At 37.6% G+C, this 20,547-nt stretch overlaps 1 protein-coding gene across 2 annotated transcripts in view; it reads right to left on the bottom strand.

Moving 5' to 3' along the window:
- micu1 (mitochondrial calcium uptake 1) overlaps positions 1–19,771 on the bottom strand; it is a 26,655-nt gene extending 6,884 nt beyond the window's left edge. The window contains exons 1-9 of one of the 2 annotated variants that reach the window (XM_077581139.1): positions 15,590–15,754; positions 14,572–14,758; positions 13,174–13,336; positions 12,074–12,117; positions 10,534–10,545; positions 4,206–4,211; positions 3,413–3,527; positions 1,997–2,079; positions 1,604–1,804 (exon numbers count right to left, since the gene is read on the bottom strand). In XM_077581139.1, the coding sequence (XP_077437265.1) occupies positions 1,604–1,804; positions 1,997–2,079; positions 3,413–3,527; positions 4,206–4,211; positions 10,534–10,545; positions 12,074–12,117; positions 13,174–13,336; positions 14,572–14,758; positions 15,590–15,753 (975 nt within the window). In that variant the 5' untranslated portion in view covers position 15,754. Of the gene's footprint in view, positions 1–1,603; positions 1,805–1,996; positions 2,080–3,412; positions 3,528–4,205; positions 4,212–10,533; positions 10,546–12,073; positions 12,118–13,173; positions 13,337–14,571; positions 14,759–15,589; positions 15,755–19,612 lie in introns of those variants that run through there. The other variant, XM_077581137.1, reaches the window with a different exon arrangement.
- Positions 19,772–20,547: the final 776 nt, after the last annotated feature.

Consider the following 20,547-nt stretch of genomic DNA (forward strand, 5'->3'; position numbering starts at 1 on the left):
GCCTCAGAATGTGCCGACCTCTCAAAATGCTAATTCCTAACACAAGGGGCGGCTTGTTACTACGTAAACGATAAGGCAGACAGGAATACTAGAGGGGCTGATAATTCAAACCAAGATTAAGCATCCACCGTTTGTGAGGCTAGTGTCCAAAAGAAGCCTTTCTGGCAGGAAGACATAAACTAAGATAATTTCTACAGGACAAAAAAAAAAAGTGAACATAGGAATTAGAAATGAGACTCAATGTATGTAAGAACTTTGTACCAAATGCAAGGTGGCATGACATGTATTGCAGTCTCTAGGCGATTTACATGATGGCAGTGTAGGTGTCAAAATTGATCAATTAATCGTTAACTATTTTAATAACCATGTAATCTTATTTGCTGATTTCTGTAGTCCCTCAAGAAACCAGAGTGATTTTTGTCTGCATATGTATATGTCTTAGAATTTGAAAACAAAAATGTGTGTTGTCAGCTCCCTGTAGTTTTCTACAAAAAATAACTCCTTCACTCACAGCAATTTTCACTGAAGCAACCCCCTTTGCTCCTGGCTGTTTTACTGGATTTTGCAAGGCTCACAAAATATTGTGTTCTATAGCTATAAAAACATGGAACCTACCAAAAGAAAGTTTAGAATATCTCCTTTCATCAGGAAAAAAAAAGTATATTCTATCGATTACCGTTTTGCAGCAATTAGCATTAGAATACAGCTAAGTTTCATCATTATTCACAAATCTGTTTAAAACAGCATAAAACGTATAAATATGTCTTTGGGAGCATGATCATATTTAAAATAGAAATGAGTTAAACGGGAAGTCAACCCCCAGAAATGTTTCTTGACAATATGTCTTATGCAGTCCACTTATTTAAATACGGTATTCTGGTTAATATTGCGTAAGTGGAATACGAGTTGAGCAGCAAAATCCAGAAGTTTTTATTAATATTAGAAGGCGGCCATTTTCCACTTGTTGAGTGAAAATGACATCATAGTTGCTCAGGTCTCTGGTAACAACCAATCACAATTCAGCTTCAGAAAACGGGTGATCTGTGATTGGTCATTGCCTGAGCCCTGAGCAACAGTGATGTCATCTTCAGTCGACAGCAAGTGGCAAAATGGCCGCCCCCTGAGATGGACAAATATGGCTGGATTTTGCTTCATAACTCATATTCCACAAATACAATATTAATCAGAATGTCATGCTTAGACTAGTGAGGTCACATAGAACATACACTACTCACAAAAAGTGAGGGATATTTGGCTTCCAGGTGAAATTTATGGAAAATGGAAAAAGTTCACACTCCAGAGATACAGTATTATATCATGAAAGTAGGACATTTAAGTAGAAGGATGCACTGGTGATTTCCTCATCTCAAACAATTCATTGCAAGAAAATTTAACAATTGTGGGCACACCACAACAATGCAAAATGAATAGTGACAGCTCTAATCCCATGCTAATGAATAGAATCACAATATTCCTCAACAACAAGCAGTAGCCATGACTACGAAGGGAGTTGTTTTAGGGCTAACAATCTTCAAATAGCATTGCTATGTTTTCCCCCCATTAAACCATCATCAGAAAAACAGCCGTAGTGTCATCATGTTACCTCCAGCTTGAGCACATCATGCTGCAGCTTCCTCTGAAACTCCAGGAAGCTGCCGATGGTGAGTTTTCCCTTCAGGTCTTCTCCAAAGAAATAGGTGGTGAGTGCCGAGCTGCAGCCGGCTGTCTTGAGAGTGTTGCCTGTGGTGGAGCGATCGCGGTGTCTCATGCCCATGCTGGTTTGAGAGCGGATAATGCTCTGGACCTAGATCGACATTGAATTTAGAACAACTTCTGATTGAAACTTTATTTCCTTTGAGCTATTATGATCTTAAATCATCTCAAGACAATTGTGAAAGCCTGCGAGGAGATCTGTGCTCTCGGAGTGCTCTCGTTTTGTCTGCATTAGCGTGTGACAAGCTTTTTTACAATTAAATGTTGATGATCTCAGACAAACCCGTTCAAACTCCTCCAGGTCGACCTCTCCATCACCGTTTAGATCAAACATCTTAAAAGCGATCTCAAAGTTCCTCTGGGGAGCTGCAGACAACACAAAAGGAAATGCATTCTGAAATCAATTAAGTAATATGGAAATGACACATCACACTTGAGCGGCCCTGAAGATGGCGAAAAAGTTCAATACTGACTCGCACCCCGTTACACATCAACTGCTGCATCTTCATTCTTCAAATGAGCTCAGAGATTGTTTATCAGACAGTCTCTGGACAACTATCATCCATGGTAAATAATGTAAAATCCATTAATGTATAGGAACAATAGGTGTATATAGTACATACTACATACAGTTGTGCTCATACGTTTACATGGTAAGAAAAAGGCTTAAGGCCCATAAAATCCAGCCCATAAAATCCAAAACGCTGCGGCAAATGTTTTCAGAGGCTGATGGTTGATTATTGGTAGCAGATTTGTGTCATTAATCATCATCATTTTACTAGAATAAAGTGTAATTGCACATCCACTACAGTAGGTGGAAGTGGCGTTGTCAGAATCCGCAAGGAGTACTTCCAACAATTCTACAGACAAATGATACTCTTTATAGTCATGGTGGAGGTGTGTGTGTGGGGCTGTCATTTTCAATTGACATCTAGCAAAATGGCCACCCCTGAGATGGCTAGTTAATGAAGGGGTCCGGCGATTATTATTATTATTTTTTAATCGTAATTAATCGCATGACTTCAATAGTTACCTCACGATTAATCGCAAATTTTATATCTGTTCTAAATGTACAATAAAATAATTGTTTACTCAGCTTTCATGCTATTAACATAAAAATGGGGAAAAAATGTTAAACTAATAGAAATATGGCTGCATCTTTCCGTCATTGACAGTAATAAATGTGATAGATTTGTGTTGGTCATTTTTCGGCCACTAAATGGCATAATTGCATTTGTAAGACAGTGACAGCTCAGTGCATTTTTCTTTTCATATTAAGAGCTATCTAATCTTTAACATGAAGTAACTTGTGAAATTCTGCACATTTTTTAAATTGTAAAATAAAACTTGACCCCAGTCACCACAATTATATGCTTTGTTATTAAATTTATTACTGCTAAATTTTGACGTGGACATGTCTGCTGCGTTGCAACTGGAATTCCCCTAGTACAGGCTTTCCAAGTAAGTGGTTGTCATTAATCGTGCGTTAAAAGAATGTGTTTAAACTAATTCAAAATTAACGCACTAATTTTGACACCCCAAATAATAACTGGTATTTTTTGCTGCTCAATTCATATTCCTGCATAGAACATATTTTAAAAAACATTTATGGGTTAACTTCCCCTTAAACAGAAAATATTTGAGGGATGAGTTTGAGGAATGTTGGTCAAAAGAACAAAAAACAGAAATCAGCACTTACTGGACAGCACAGTGGTGAGGAAGATGTAGTCTGAGAAGGAGATGAGGCCACATTCTCCCAACGTATAAAAAATGCTGTCTTCATCTGCAAACTTTTCCCTCTCTTGGGCTATCTTCTGCTCATACCGCCCCAGGCAAACAAAAGAAAGCATATTAAAAGAGTGTACTTTATTCAGAACAGGCCTTATTAACTTTCAGTGTTTCTATGAGATTTACACCCGAAGAAGGCTACCCTCAAAGAAAAAAAAAAAAGAATACAAAATATAAGAGAACCAGTGAGCATTGGACTGAATATGTTATGATGATTAAGTGCAATATCAGTCATGCAAGTGCTGCATACACATGAGGCTATTCAGGCAGGTGAGGTCGGTGGTGACAAATAGTTAGTGGGTGTACAAACTTTAGATACCAGAGGCCGTACTCACAGTGTGGAATAGACACACAAAGAGAGGAAACATCACAAGACCGCAGCACAAAACATACGCACAACTGAGAATACATCTGGAACACAAACCAAGGTATTACAAACAAAGGGATTTCGGTTTCACACACACACACATTTATACACACAAAGGTAAATCTTTTTTTTCTTTCTGTTAGCATGTGTATAATTACAGACTTGCATGAGAGTGTGAACTAATCACATGCACACTCGGTGAAGAAAAGGCTAAATAGATAAGACGGTTGCCCACTAGTGGGCCGCTCCACCAAATAAGAGTGGAAATATAATAGACGGCGCATGCCTTGGGAAGGGGGAGGTCAGAGGTTGCACACTAAAACCCTGGTGGAGTTACCTCCGTCTGTAAGAGGTCCATTTCAGAGGAAGAGGAAGGATGAGAAAGAACTGTTAGAGAATAGTTTGTCCTCTGCTGTCTTAAGCAGGGTCTTGAACGATGAAGACACACATGTATCACACCCGAGAGACAAATGCACACACACCTACACGAACAAAACATTTTGTGTAAAAATGAAATCAAAACAATGATAATAAAAGACCCCCAGAATACAATCCATTTATCATTTGGTAATGGCCAGTGGAGCTTGAGACTCTCAAATCTTATTGCGCTACGGTATTATCACATTGTCCTTTGTACAGTGGAACCTCAAATAGCATTTGAGAGTTTGACAAATTTGGCATACAGTAATTTATTTTTGAAAGGACAGGACAGTGGTTAGAGAAGAAGAATATTGTGAGAGAAAAATAACATCCGCTGGACATTACAATGCATTACTCAATCTTTCAGTATTAAGAATTTCATATGCTGATCTGTTCCTGGATATGTCTGTCGATCTTCTGCCACTGACTATCAGTTTCTCAAGGAGAGTTAAATAAGTAGTAGACTGCTATGTCAGCATCTTGTCCTAGCCGCCAATTGACTATATCACTTAATTTATAACCAAAAGATAAAGTGTTACCTATTATGTTTTAACGTCTTGCATTAGATTATCAGCAACAATGTCTTGTATTGGGGATTAGGGGGAGTACCGATACCAGGCCTTATTTCAATGAAACTGGTACTTGCGACTATGATCGATAGCAGCAGTAGCTTTTATGGCCGCTTTAACATCAGGAACTGGAAATTACAATAATAGAAAATTGCAAGTATTTTCATGTAATATTCAGGAAAATTATTGAGATAGATGGGTACTTCTTTAAAATGATCTGTCATTAGTTTTTTTGGGAAATATTCTATATCAAAAGTGGTATCGGTACAGGTGACTGCTCAAGAGTTGAGTACTCAAACTGGCATCGGTCTGAAAGAAAGTGGTATCAAACATCTCTATTTATTATATCCCTCAACTTTAGAGAGTGTTTTGAAGTGTTTATTATAAGACAAAATGATACTCAAAACGTTTAATGGCATGATAGTTTGCTCTGGAATGGATTCTACCAATTATAATTATTTTCAAATTGATTTTATTTTTTTTATTAAAACAAAAATTTGCATCACAGAACGGATTGTGTTTGATCTAAGATCTGTAGAGTATATTTGACAATGTTTTCAATTTGAAATACATATATTAATACAAACATTTTGAGGCATCCCCTTTGAACAGGATAACATAACCAAATCCATCCCTCATATTTTGGAGGCTCTCCTCATAATTTACACAATTTATAAAACAATATAACATGACAACGAATACAGATTACAATACAGCAGGGCCTGCATCTTGAATTCATATAAATGTAAATAGTAGAAAATATATCAAGGAGGCTTTATTTGCAGGACTGCTGATCACACTGCATTCATTGCACCTGGGCCTTCCTAACAATAATGTAGATCTCTATCTTTCATACATATAGACTAGTTTACAATTATAGCTATGATTGCTTGACCAACATGTATAAATAGAAAATGAGTCAGAAAAACAGAGAAAGGCATTAAGAGAAAAACAAAACCACAACTGCCAGTTGAGCAAAGGCTTCAAAGTAAGAGCTAAACAAAAAAGATTAAAAAATAAAATAAAGAGAAGTTGGTTTTGGGACATGTCTACAACATGGATAAAAGGAGACGTTTGTTTGTTTTTCTTCCAAGGGTAAAATGCAATTAAATAAAAATTGAATTCAGGTTAAAAAAACAAAACAATCCCAAATTCCTAGAAATGATAGAGTCTGTATTTAGCGGCAATTGTAGTGTTATCTCTAATTACTGATCCGCAAATGACTGTAACCCTCATTACTAGTACTCAAGCTAATTAACAGATAGCGCTTCATTTGACAGAGCGTGCCTACTGATTGGTGTCAACATCACAGCTGTCAGAGTAAATCTGAGCATGCTCCCTTATTAAATATCAGTGCTAAGGCAGCTCTTGTGTTCATACCAGTCTATGCATCGAGCTAAGCTTATAGCTGCAGGAAATTTATGAGAGCAACTAACGAGTCAAGGCACAAATACAGATGTGACAGAGCTGCTGACAATGCTGTCAAATGAGATATAACCATACAACTCCCACAGGAGGTCGAGAGTTTGGTCAAGGCTAATCTCCTCTTTTTTTCCTAGCAGCCTGAGCTGCCTGAGGGAAAGCCATCACCCACCCCCCCCAAAACAAATTCTTGACAATATGTTCTATGCAGCCCTACTAGTCGAAATACAGTATTCTGGTTAATATTGTGTTGGTGGAATACGACTTAAGCAGCAAAATCCAGCAGTTTTGATACTTCTTGTCGAGTGAAAATGACATCATAGTTGCTCAGGTAACAACCAATCACAGATCAGCTTCAGAAAACAGGTGAGCTGTGATTAGTCATTGCCTGAGCAACTGTGATGTCATCTTCAGTCGACAGCAAGTGGCAAAATGGCCACCCCCTAAGATGGATAAAAATATTTGGATTTTGCTTCATAACTCATATTCCACAAATATAATATTAATCAGAATGTCATACTTAGACTAGAGACGTCACATATAGCATATTATTGTCAAGAAACGTTTAACTCTTTTACTGCCACACGTTATCCAAAAAACAACCCTGACAGTGGCAGTCGATTTCGAGCATTTTAACTCATCTTTGAAGGCAAACAGAATATTGTGTGCTCTGACTACATAAACATGGGGGGTACCAAATGAAAAAAAAGTGATCCATTCTTTTCATTAGAAAAAAAAAATATTAGAAAAAAAAAGTATGTTTGACAATGAGTGACATTGAGTGAAAATTGAAAAGATAAGGAGAAAATGAGCTTTTTATGAAAAGATACATTTCAACAGTGACTTTGACACGAGTATTTTTTGTTTAGTGACGCTCTGTGAATTAGATTTAATGTGTCAAAGGCTTTGATCATTCACGTCATCCTTGGAAACGTTCTATTTCATCAGATTCGTCATGTTTCAGTGTAATTCCATACTAACAGGAGGAGCACATTGAAAAGAGATACAATGCTGCCATCGGCTGGCCATAGTTTGTGTTAGTGGGTGTTTTGGGATTTTACAACCTCAATGATAAGGAAGTGCTGCACAGACGTTTGACTGCCCGTTGAGAAAAAAAAATCATAGTAAACGTCAATTAACGTTTTTGGCGGCATTCATTTGGATTTTAGTATACACCATTAAACATTTCGTCAGTAAAAGAGTTAAGGATGACTTCCCCTTTAATGAGATATTTGACAGATAAGCAGTTATTTCACTTCTGTATTTGTTAAATAAATTGAAAAACTATACAATAATAAAGATGACAGATTTAAAATATTATTATTACAATGAAAGCTCCAAAGTCGAATGCCTCAAAAGTGGTAGAATCTCAAAAGTCAATATTTGTGGCTTCAATGTTTCTTTCTTTGACCTTGTTTCTGTATGATGCCAAAACAAAACAGTGCCAGCAATGACAAAAATTACATACTGTATATCGCTACCCATAGAACAAGAAATGGCACAGATCTCCATCCAAGCGCTCAAGAAAGCACTAACCTTTATCCTTGAACAGAACGTCTCTCTGACCTGACAGGTTAAATGCTTCTATGCAATAATATTTGGGAGAACATTACTGCAGACAGTATGTGGGTGGATGTGTGGGTATAGAGAACATATGAACTGTCTGTGTTTGGTCCTCAGAGAACTGACAGAACAGGTGTGCTGTTAGCTCGAGATTATTCTGGGAACACAACTGAAGAATTAATTCTGATGCAGAATGCGCCGCCAACATATTTTGGTTGCTGAGAAATGGCAGTTGCCTCATAATGATGTGACCCAAAACCTCTTGTAGATTAGTTAAGCAAATAGGGATGAAGAGAAAATTTATATTTAACTGTTTTTATGTGATATTCATCGACAGATATGAAGTTGTTGAAAACGTGGAGGAACATAGCAATTTAAATTAAGACAAGACAAGAAGCCTGCTGGAACTTCCTGTGAAATCAGAACGGGTGAACATAATCACAGCTCGGGTGATAAGAAAACAAACACACACACACACACACACACGCAAACAAAATCTCAGTAACACCGACAGACGCCGTGGCTTTCATTCAGGAGGCCAAAGCATGAACCGTTTCCACCAATTTGTAAATGTACACAATTCCTTTCTTGAGTGACTTTACACCATGCTCTTTTCAGGCATCATGCAGTAGTGACATCTGAACAATCCAAAAGATGAATTGGTGAAGGCTACCAAGCACATCAAAACAGCCTCAGTGCTAGCTAACAGAGCAAATTCCTGGGTCCTAAAGCCCCCGTGTTGCCACCATGCGTAGAAAGAGGGCGCCGCCACCAGCTACTTTCTGAGGAAGACACTGGTAACAGGGCATGCTGAGGAAATGCGTGCCAAACCAAAGCACGAAGAAAGCTTGTGCTCATAACCGTTAGAAACAAAACAAAAGGAGATGAAGGAGAACATTACTTATTACCAAGAGTGCAGGGGAACAGCAATGTTATGATTTATAAATGGGTGACAATTTTTTTAACTTTTGCAGTTGATCTATAGAACCTAACTTTAAAGTAGTTCACATGGTTTCTTGTGAGGGCCACGCTGCTTCTTAAGTTCTGCTGCAGAAATGTTTAATAATTCTAAGAGAAAGTGGAAAGTTTAAGTTTGAATAATTTAGAAAGGTTGCTATAGCAGACAGCTGCAAGTACCACGTTAACACAAAGAGCACTGGGGAGATCTTTCATATAATGGTTTCAGTTAGTATAAAGCTGAAACACTAGACAACAACAGCAATGGGTTTTGTGTGCCACCATCAGTGACTGACGCCCCCTCATTAATAAGAGGCTTTAACCTGACTGATTTGCTCCAGATCAAATAGAGTTTATACAGATCGTTTACCTACATGCATTACATGTAGGTAAATCTCACATTACTTAGTGTTTTTCAAGGTACTTGGGTAAACATCCCATTGTGTCCTAGTAACAAAAATGAACAGTGGTAAAATAACTAAAATGACAGTATTCAGTTATACAGCAATTCTTATGCTAGCAACTTGACAAATGGCCACCATCTTTGTGGAATTTCCCCCAAAACATGAAATGAGCACTTCAAATGTGCCTAAATCCTCTATAACAAATAAATTCAATAAATAGCTATTAAGCAACTCAAACGCTAACATAATAATAACAAATGCCCATCATATATGAAAGAACACTACCCTTAAGTTAGGAGGGTTGCACACAACGATAACACCAGCTCAAGTTTGCACAATGTGCACCAAGGTGCCTTGCCAAACAAGTCACAACATTTACTTTACTGCCATTCAATACTGGAATGCTTTACCAAATGAAATAAAATGTCTGACACTTGGTAGTTTATCATAGTTTAAGATTTCTGCGGATAAAAAAAACCCTCATGAACTTAAAGCTGAAGTAATCGTTTAGTCAATATCATGATAATATACTCATTTTGCTATTTACACAGTTTTCAAACGTACTTTTGTCTTCAAGCGGATTCATGACTTAGACTTTTTGTTGCGCAGGGGTGGGGGTGCGAGTGTTGGAACGGAAATGGCACTGATGTGTAAACCCCGGAAGTCGGAAGTCCGTGGCCATCTACCCCATTAGGCCTCAAATGATGTTTCAACATCAAGCTTTAGCCCATAAAGTTAAAAGAAAGATTTTTTTCAATATACGACAAAATATTTGCATACATTTACATTTAGTTACGTTATTTTTTTTTAAATATTCAAGAAAACAGCTTTGAAATGTCAAAGCTTTTGCATTATATTTAATGTAAATAAGATTTCTCAACCATTGTAAATGACCGTTTCCCCAAGATATTGTAGCCAATGTTACTAAAGATTATCACAACTTCAGCCATGAAAAGTAAAATCAACCGTTTTGGACACAAGTAGGAGTATACCAAATTTCAACCAAATACATCCAGTAGTTCCAGAGCACTAGCGTTACTACTGATATTAATTGAATGTACTGCAAAATTAACATTACCATGGCAACCAATGCTGAAATTTAGAAATGTTCTAATTGAAAATATTAATATTAACAAATAGGTTAACTGTTCCCCTGCACTAAACAGTGAGTATAGGCTGTCCGCAATAGGAGAGAAGAGTGAATAATAAAAAGAGTGTGAACAAACAGGAGAGGCACACATGGACTAAAAGAACCAAGAGGATAAGTCTTGACTACAATGTGCAGCGTTTCATTCAGGTGCACACATGCCGCTGAGCACACACCCCATACCTGCCAGAAGTCCTGAAGAGAGGGAGAGGCAGAAGCAGGATTGGGGCAAGAGCAATAGAAGAAGCAAGGGGAAAGGAGCGGGGAGGTAGCAGATGGAATTATTGGGGGACGGGGGGTCAAGACAGACAAGGTGAAGATTTTGAAAGAAGGGGTTTCGAGGAAGGTAGTTATTAACAAGGAGGGGAAGAGAGAAAATGGAGGGATTACTTGGTATGAGAACGAGACGGAAAACAAAAGCATGATAGAATCAACAACAGTAACAAAAAATGGTAACAGCAGGTTACAATGTTAAATTGTGGTGATGAAAAGCACACCCACATCAATATGGTGGGTGGAGAAAACAATGATGGACACAATAACATAGCGTGTTAAGCAGAGACATGAAATCCTGTTAATACTTTTAGAATACCTCTCTTAGGGGAGGAAAATAAAACACACGGTGAGTCAGTAAACACATTAGTTGTTCAGTCACAGTCACACTGGGTGTGTTGTATTTGCCTTAAATGTAGGCTTAACCTGGAGAAAATGAGCTACAACCAGGGACTGTTGAGGTGCATATAACATCCATAGTTCAAATACTTGTAGTACTTGTTTTCATTTTATTTTATATCAAATGGCAACTGAGACAAGTAGCCAAATCCCATCTGAAAATTTCGCTTCACCTTTGAGCTAAAACGCTTCAGGACACACAAGGCCATAACCGTTTCATCTAAGCTTATAATGTGGCTATGGGCAAAAAAAAAAAAAAGGGGCAGGCGGAGAATCGTCTGGGAGCTCTTTGGCCACACTGGAGGGGAAATCTCAAACAACAAAAGCTAAATGCAGTATCAGACAAATCCATGTGGACAGAAATTTGGCTGGCAAATAAAAGGCAACACATGGTCTGAAAAAAAAGGGACAAAAGAGGCTAAACAATGAGCATAATGAATATGCTGAGCGTTGCACAAACTAGAGAATGTTCCTTTTCTGTAAAGAATATCCCAAACTTATGTGTTTACAAGAAGAAAATATTACAAGGTTGACTTGGAAGCACATGAAAAAAAACGCAGGTATGTAGGTTGTGACTTGTGAGTGTCTTGACTTACTAGCTTTCGGCATACAAGTCATTGTTCAACCAATGGTCACAACACACAAATGGACTACAGTGTGCGTGACTTTCAACTAATTAAACAGTTTTTTTTTTTAAACACATGCTTCTCTTTACATTTTCTTTCATGATTATTGCTTATTATTATTATCACTTTCATCATTATATTCATATTTCCCAATACAGTGCTCTTTTTTCTTCATTTAAAAATATCTAAGAAATTGTTGTATTTGTGGGGAAAACTTGAGAGCTGAAAGATTTAAGAACGGTTTATTATTTAAGTTACAAGCAATGACGTTACAATTAAACTCTTAAGTTAAGGCACCACTATAATCAATCAAAAAAAAAATCCAGACTGAAGCACTAAATCTATACACATACCATAAAATAAAATAATTTCTTCCAAAGCTACATTGAACCTGCCTCATTACCACCAAGACATCCAAATCTTACCTTTCCATCATAGCGTTTCACAGCAAACTGATCAAGCCCAAGATCTGGAAAAAGAAAAATACACCAGTCACATCAGAAGAGGCACACTACTTATAAAACGTGATGCATTACAGCATGACATACAGCAAATGGCAATAACATTTTTCTAAATCCGGAGATCACTGACATGTGCTAGTGAAAAATAACGGTCATCAACAAACCATTTCCACGTAGCAAATTGTTTAAAAGAATCATCGGCAGTCACATTCAAGACGTGTGATCATTAGTTATCAACACTTGTCTCTGAATACAGTTCTAAGACTTCAAGGATGGGAAGATTCCATAAAAATGTCAAACGGATAAAATAAAAAAATTATTATTATATATATATATATATACACACACAAATAAATATATATATATATATATACACACACACACACAAATAAATAAATAAATAAATATATATATATATATATATATATATACACACACACAAATAAATAAATAAATATATATATATATATATATATATATATATATATATATACACACACACACACAAATAAAGAAATATATATATATATATATATACACACAAATAAAGAAATATATATATACACACACAAATAAAGAAATATATATATACACACACACACACACAAATAAAGAAATATATATATATATATATATACACACACACACAAATAAAGAAATATATATATATATATATATATAGGCAGAATATGTTGCGTAATTTGTTTAATGAAATGCGCTCAGCTACTTACAAGAAGAACTGCGCCCATAAAACCAATTGCACACATGTACTGACATGACACTTTCATCGCATATTTTGTTTAGAGCCATTAATGACAAGCATCAGCATTAAATTTGCACCCCACTTTTCCCTCTGATCATGAACTCTGCAACTGCTAACTTTCTTTCATAGCTTATTCTGGAATGAAGGACAAGCAAGGGCACACCTCTGTCTGTCTAAAGCGCCAAACCCAAGGAGAGGAGAAATGAGCGGGAACAACAGAAAATGATGCATAAAAGGTAATAAAAAGGGCTAATTTCTGTGACAAAAATTTTGCTGTGATGATGACAGAAAAGTGACTCACTCTCTGGTTGCTTCTCATTTGGTGTGATGGAGCGTATAAAGTCCTGAGGCGTCATGTAGACCTCAGCATCTCCATGCTCACCGATAATCTTCAAGGTGGCAAAGTAGCGGAAAATCTTGTCCGGGGTCGAGTAGGCCCGAATTCTATTCTCGTATTCCATCACCTGCCAAACACAGTAAATGATTCTTATTTGACAGCGCAAACAAAAACAACTGATGAAGTTGGTCACTTTTTCATAATTTGACGATTTTGACTCATAAGATCTTAAAAAGTACCTTTTTAAACACAATATATGAAAACCTGCTGTAAAAATAAAATTGTGACGTGCTCTGAACACAAATCGCAACTATAACCCAATGTAACACCCACCATCATTAGACCAATAATGTTTGTTTAGAAATAGTCACCCCCATTTCTGCAAAATACTTGAAATTGGAGGAGCACTGCAGCGCATTTCACAATGCAGCAGCTGTTCAGGGGCACAAGCAGGCAGTTTATTCTATGTGACACTGAATGACTGAGTGGACTACATAAACACCGTGGGGAAAAACATGGAAAAGATTTGACTTTCTCAGGTTGTAACACACTGATTTAATAGGAGACATGCACAAATAGAGTTGAGTTTACCAGACATCACATTGGGAAGATCCGGGGAAGGAGGGTCAAGGTAACAACTGGTGTGAGTGAGGGGTTTAAGAACAAAGATGACAGAAATGCCCTTGCTAGCAATGTCATCGCCCTCATCCTCATGCTCTGGGCTATGGCTTGCTCACCCCTACTAGTTGAAATTGTTCTCTGGACGACTCATTCTTTTTTGCTTGCATGTGACATTACGTCGAATGTGAAGTCAAATTCAAGTCAGCTTAGTTATTTACATGCTGATTTTAATGTTTGAAAACGGCAAACCAGAAGGTAATATGTAAAACGGTGTGACACTCCAAATCTGTCTTTCATAGCTAGCTACATGTTTTATTTGATTATGGTGACCCTTGATTGGACAAGACCATATTCACTATTTTGCTATTATGTGCTGGTTAATAAAACCGTGACATGACTCACAGTACATAGTCTGATCGCCAGACATTTCAATAGAATCTATAACTTTTTGCATCATTTTACTCATAAATCCCCATTCCATTGACTGATGTTCCAACAATCAACCAGCTGTAAACAGAAGAAGACCAATTAATCTTCTTCTGTGTTGTCACCCGCTCTCTAATTAACAGTCCTGTTGTTTATGACGACAGAAATGCAAGCTGATTACCTCTGTAAAATATTCTGTCAAAACACTCTGATATAGCATATTGAATATTGATTGCTGCAGAGGCTTTTGATGAACCATTCAGGGAATCAAACCGGAGAATGGCTGATTGGTGGGATTGGCTGGTTATTGATTACCTTGCGGTCACGGAATCCGGAGCGTTGCTTCTTTTTTTTCCCTTCTCCACCTTCATTCTTGGCCTCGTCATCACTACTGCTGGCCTCCACCGATTTCTCCGACTCGGAGTCTGAAGCTCTCACAAAATCAGCTTCTCCATCTTGTGGTTGGTAATGGCGAACGGACGGCCCTGCATCAGCATACGCTCTAGTTTTCAACAACAGAAAGATTGGAAGCAGATGAAAACCTGTGGGAAATCAGGTGGTTAAACATCTACGTGAATGTTACAAATACAGTTGAGCTTGTCAGGAATATGATGGATTATGTGGACGTTGTTAGATACAGTTAAAAGAAAAGTGCCATATTGTGTCCAGACCACCATTTTTCTATCATGATTGACAAATCGAAATAATGGTGAACTGAGACAGTATGGGGTGGGCTGAATAATAATTTGGTTTAATGAGGTACAAACAGAACAGCGGCTCGGGTGAGAGCCTAGAAACACCCCATAGCATCATCCATCATGCTGGCTCTTGTGACACGGTTATTGTATCACCATTGGGATTTTGTGTCAGCAGTTGAATTATACCCTCTTACCACTTTGTCTTAAACAAACACCAGCCTACTTAGCAACCAACAGCAATCAGACACCTTCTACATGGGAATTTCCAGTAGCACAAGATGCCATGAGGTGGCCACACGTATCATGAATGTGGTTAGTAAATCGCCATTTAATTTGTCACAACTATAGCCGAGTCGCATGACTTGTGTGAGTCATTTAAAAAGTGAATGCACTATGAGAGAAAGCAAAAACGACAACCTACTATGGCGTCGTGCTATTCACCGATGAATGCAATCTTAGTAGGGTGGACCATTTGGAATTTTTTTAAATATTTATTAAAAAAATATTCAATTTGATATTGGATATCACTTACCGCCCTGCCTCATGAAAATGTATTTATTTCTCTTAACATTTGTTTTATTTACTCATACAGTCTTGATGTTGACGTTAATCATTCACTATGAACTCAATCATACCTTTTCCAGAGCAGTCCAGCACTAGCAGAGACACCAGTTACACCGACCAGAGCTGCCAACATCACCCTCCTTCGAGCCGATCCTCTTACTGCCCCACTGTGGTAGCGCCGGGACAAATGTGACACGCCAACCCACACAGCGGACAGTGCCCGCAAGCGGAACATTCTGCATAGAAGAAGAGTGTCAAGATAAAACCCTTGTATTGAAGCAAAATGTTATTACCCCTTGCTTTGTTGACATACAGTATATGATCCTAAAAATTAAGCGGTGATTTTATTGCTTCTGTGATAGACTACTGTAGTACTACCATAAAGATAAACAATGGCTGCTTACTGCACTTCAGGAATAGGCATGACTAGGGCTGCGCAATAAATCGAATTAATTCAATAAATCATCATTTTAAAAATCGAATCGTTGAAAATGTTCTAAATCGTGAAATCAAATTTTGTCTTTTGGATTATTAAAAGCTGTTGTTCTTATGTTGTGATACATTCAAATGTTTTTATGGCAGAATGTTGGATGGGTGCTTTACAAGACATGTTTACAATAGCTACCAACTACTTAATTGTGGCATTTAAGAAAAAACTATGAATGTTAAGTTTATGTCAAAACTAATTTAAAATCAGTATACATTATTGTTGTCTGAATATTTTGCACAGGAATTATTTTTGAATAATTGAAACCTTTAAATAAATGTTTGTTGGGTTTATTAGATTAAAATTGTAATCGTCCTGAATGTCTGTAAAAATCGAGATTTTATTTTTTGGCCATATCGCCCAGCATGACTGCCAAAAATATATACATATTAATTTAAGGAAGAATAAATAAATGTATAATCAATAAGATACTAACCTCAACAGGCAAATTTTAGTTAAAAAGTGTTGAACTGTTGAGGTATAATATTACCTTAAACAGCTAAATTTTGAAGTGGGCTGCCAGAGAATTAATCACTGTCAGAAGATGAGAGACAATTAAGCATCTGAAAATCCATGTATAAAGCACAGGAGATGAAGCATCATGACATGTCAATATCCTGCTGACAATGATTGTCAAATTGAAGATGTAAATTATGAAGGGGTCCAAAAAAATAATAATATGCAGAAACATAATTTGGATGGAACTGACGCTAAAAAAAAAAAAAAAAAAAAAAAAAAAAAAAGAATAGAGCCAGCCCACCAAAAATAAATGTTATTGACCTGAAAGGATTTCTTAATGTAAAAAATGGTTGCAGTTTGTGTGCCCAGCTTTAGAACATTAATCAACATTGAAATGAAAAATGCAAACCACGACACAAATAGGCAGACAGGTCAGGCATAAATAATAACTAGAGTAAGAGGGGGAAGAAAAAAAAAGAAAAAATTTTCTCAAATGGATCTTTCGACTGACCATCCAACTTTGACATGCGTCTAATGAACTGGAAAGTAATTCATTTCGTAAAGCCTTACAAACTGCGAAATGCTTTGTCAGGTTTTTTTTTTTTTTTTTTACAGCTGAGACTAAAATAGTTCCCAAGTCATAGCCAAAACAACAGCCAGTCACACCTTGTTTATGCTAAGGCCAGCCGAGCATGAACATGTTTCAGGCTTGTCTTCTAGCGATGCTAAATAGTTTGATTTTCTAAAAATATTTTCTAACACGGTTTATGGTATCACAGTAAAGACCTAAAGCCCAAAATGTCCTGCAGTTCCCAGCCATACACAAACATAGACTAATTAACATGGACAAAAATATATATTTGAAGAGATGTGATCAACGTCAATTCAGTTTGTGATTCTGACAATATTTGTAAAGCTAATAATAATTGATTTCCTTTTGGTGTTCTGATGATGGTTTTAACTTACAGTAATTTCTGGACTATAAGGCGCACCTGATTATAAGCCGCACTAGCAAAATTTGGGGAATACTCGAGTTTGTTACACATATAAGCCACACCCGACTGTAAGCCGCAGGTGTTTTAATATTACCGCACCGGCTTACCGCTACTTTTTTTTTTCCATAATGAGGGCACAAATTGTCTCGCTCTCGTTTTATCTCTCCTACGTTCTTGCGCTTCCTTTATAGTGCGCCCCCTTGTGATCTGATGGATAAGCCGCACCTTTGTACTAGCCACAGGGTCGAATGCAAGTGAAAAAAGTAGCGGCTTATAGTCCAGAAATGACTGTAGGTAGGTGGAACCTCCAAGGTTGAACATACTCTTAATGGTCAAGCCCCAATATGTTTGCGGAAAAAAAATCCCCATGAGAAACAGAAATAATATTAAAAGTAGAACTTTACTGTGCAATGAAAAAACAATAAAAAAGTCCGTCTTAACAACACAAACTGTAGAACCCAAGCAGTCTTAACTTATAGCAACCAATAACTTCGGTAGTCGACTCTAATGCCCAGCCTTCGGTGTCTCATCAACGCCACAATCTTCACTCACTGGCGCCTTCTGCAGCAGAAGGAGAAGCAGCTGCTCACTCATCCCTGTGGCTACCGACGGTCAACTCCTGACTCAACGTCGTATCATTTCCAGCTGGCGCGGCACTGAAATACTCTTGTCTCCTAGATACTCAAATTTAACAACAAATTGACTCACTCACCCACTGCTGCCGAAAAAATTGTTGGACGGCTGCACTGCCACAAAACTTCCTGTCACAAGTTTCCTACTCCCAGCCTAGTGATGTGACACTGTCATCCTATCACTTTGGTTAACCATATGTTGAGTGCAAATCCAATTATACAAACCTTTGTGTGAACTAAAACTGCTTGGATAAGAGATTTTGGTACACTTGCAAGTGAACTCTGCATGGTACAGTTTGATTCACTTGAACTCGAATATGAACCTTACATGGACTAAAGATTATTTTGACAGAGTTTTCGTGCGGAGCACCATTCCTGACACAACCCTCACCGAGAATCCAAACTGCATCATTTGCATGAAAGGAAGCAGCAAGTAATACAACACTACTAGATCACATTTTACCTGGTAAAAACAGCTAAATATAAAATAATGGTCCTATTCACCCAACCACACAACCTTTACACAAACTACACAACCCAAACCTAACTTTCCTTTGACTCTCACTGAACTAATTGTGAGGTTATACATTACCTTTTCTATACCTTATTTTCCACTACGGTGTTTAACAGAGTTGAGATCTTGTGACTGCAGGTGGCATGGTGACCAAATGATTAGCACATCCGCCACACAGTTCAAAGGTTGTAGGTTCAAATTGTCTGTAGATAGGTGTGAATGGTTGTCTATTTAAAGCCAGGGGTGGGCACACTCGGTCCTGGAGGGCTGGAGTCATGCAGGTTTTGGATGTTTCCCTTCTCCAACACAGCTGATATATGATCAGCTCATCAGCGAGCGCTGTATACGCCTGGTAACGATCCTATTGATTAGAATCAGCTGCGTTGCAGTAGGGAAACCTCCAAAACCTGCAGGACTCCAGCCCTCGAGGACAGAGTGTGCCCACCCCTGATTTAAACCCTCCTCAGCCAAAGTCAGCTGGGCTCCTGCACATTGTGTGACCTTATTAGAGGCGCGCAGTACAGTATACTGACAAAATATCGTCATCACGATAATGCCATGAGCAATATGCACGTCGCAAATATGTGCAATAAATTAAGGGACTGAATTGTACTTTACTCCTTAGTTCTTTAAAAATGTACACTGAACGGTACTACCCACCTGCAAAGCAATGGCTTAAGAAACTGCAACATATCACAGTCAATATTTGAAAGAATGACCTGTTATTTTATACAGACTTCTATCAAGATAAGTGGGAACGCAAACTTGTGAAGATGAAACCCATCTTGGTGTAACAAATCAGATCCGTATCTGTTAACGATTTTGGCATCTTTGAGGAGCAATACGAATTGACAAGGTTAATTTAATCGTGGTAACTGTGCCTCGAATCAAGAATAATATTATGTAGAGCTTGACAGCTAACGCTGGCTAGCTACAGTAAGGTGGTGCCGTTTCACTGTCCCCGGTTAGAGAGAGAACTTCAGCTAGGAAGACACAAGGGTACTTACGTGACTGGCAACACAAAAAACACTCGGCTGGAATAAAAATGTCGTCGGCGTTTCAGAGTGCGTCTTTAAATTGGAATGTCTGCATAGAAAACAGATGCAGTCCACAGGAGGAGCAAGCGCACTTCCGTGTTCCCAGCTAGCCGTCAGATAGGGGGCGTGGCTTCCTCCACGTCTCATAAATCAGCCGAGGGGATGGAATTTCAGCCATTCACTCTCTTCAATTTATTGTCATAATTTTCCAGAAATGGCAGAAGTGTTTACACTCGGTACCAACGTAGAGGTACAGATATACCGATACTGCAGATAAAAGCTAAACTTACTAACTAACTAACTAACTAACTAACTAACTAACTAACTAACTAACTAACTAACTAACTAACTAACTAACTAACTAACTAACTAACTAACTAACTAACTAACAAATAAAAAAATTCTGGTAAAAGTAGAAGTACGGACTGAACTCCTTAAATAAATAATGACCTTGAAATGTCCTGAAGTACAGCCAAAATGTAGCTTTATTATAAATTGCATAGACCAATTCAGAATGTTTTTCTAACTGGCACCAGGATACTTGATACAGTGTGGGTGACTAAAAACTAACCTGAACAGCAACAATGACAAAATCAGTTGTGTTTTGGGTTACAATTTCTTTATAATAATAATAATAATAATAATAATAATAATAATAATAATAATAATAATACCGTGGCATCTGTGGGGTTTAAAGTTGAAGTGTGAAGTGTGTGAAGTTTTAAGTAAGTTTGACTTAATGGCTCTCTGAGTACGGCACTACCCGTTTCATCATTTTTTGTGAAACAGCACTAATCACCAAAAGAACTTTGCAAATTATAGCAGTACGCTATACCCTTAAGCCTTCATCTGCCATGACTGTCCCCTGAATTTATTCGCCATGAGTTTAATGACTATGTTCGCTG

This window comes from Vanacampus margaritifer, chromosome 12 (assembly GCF_051991255.1).
Source record: "Vanacampus margaritifer isolate UIUO_Vmar chromosome 12, RoL_Vmar_1.0, whole genome shotgun sequence".
NCBI classification, from domain to species: domain Eukaryota; kingdom Metazoa; phylum Chordata; class Actinopteri; order Syngnathiformes; family Syngnathidae; genus Vanacampus; species Vanacampus margaritifer.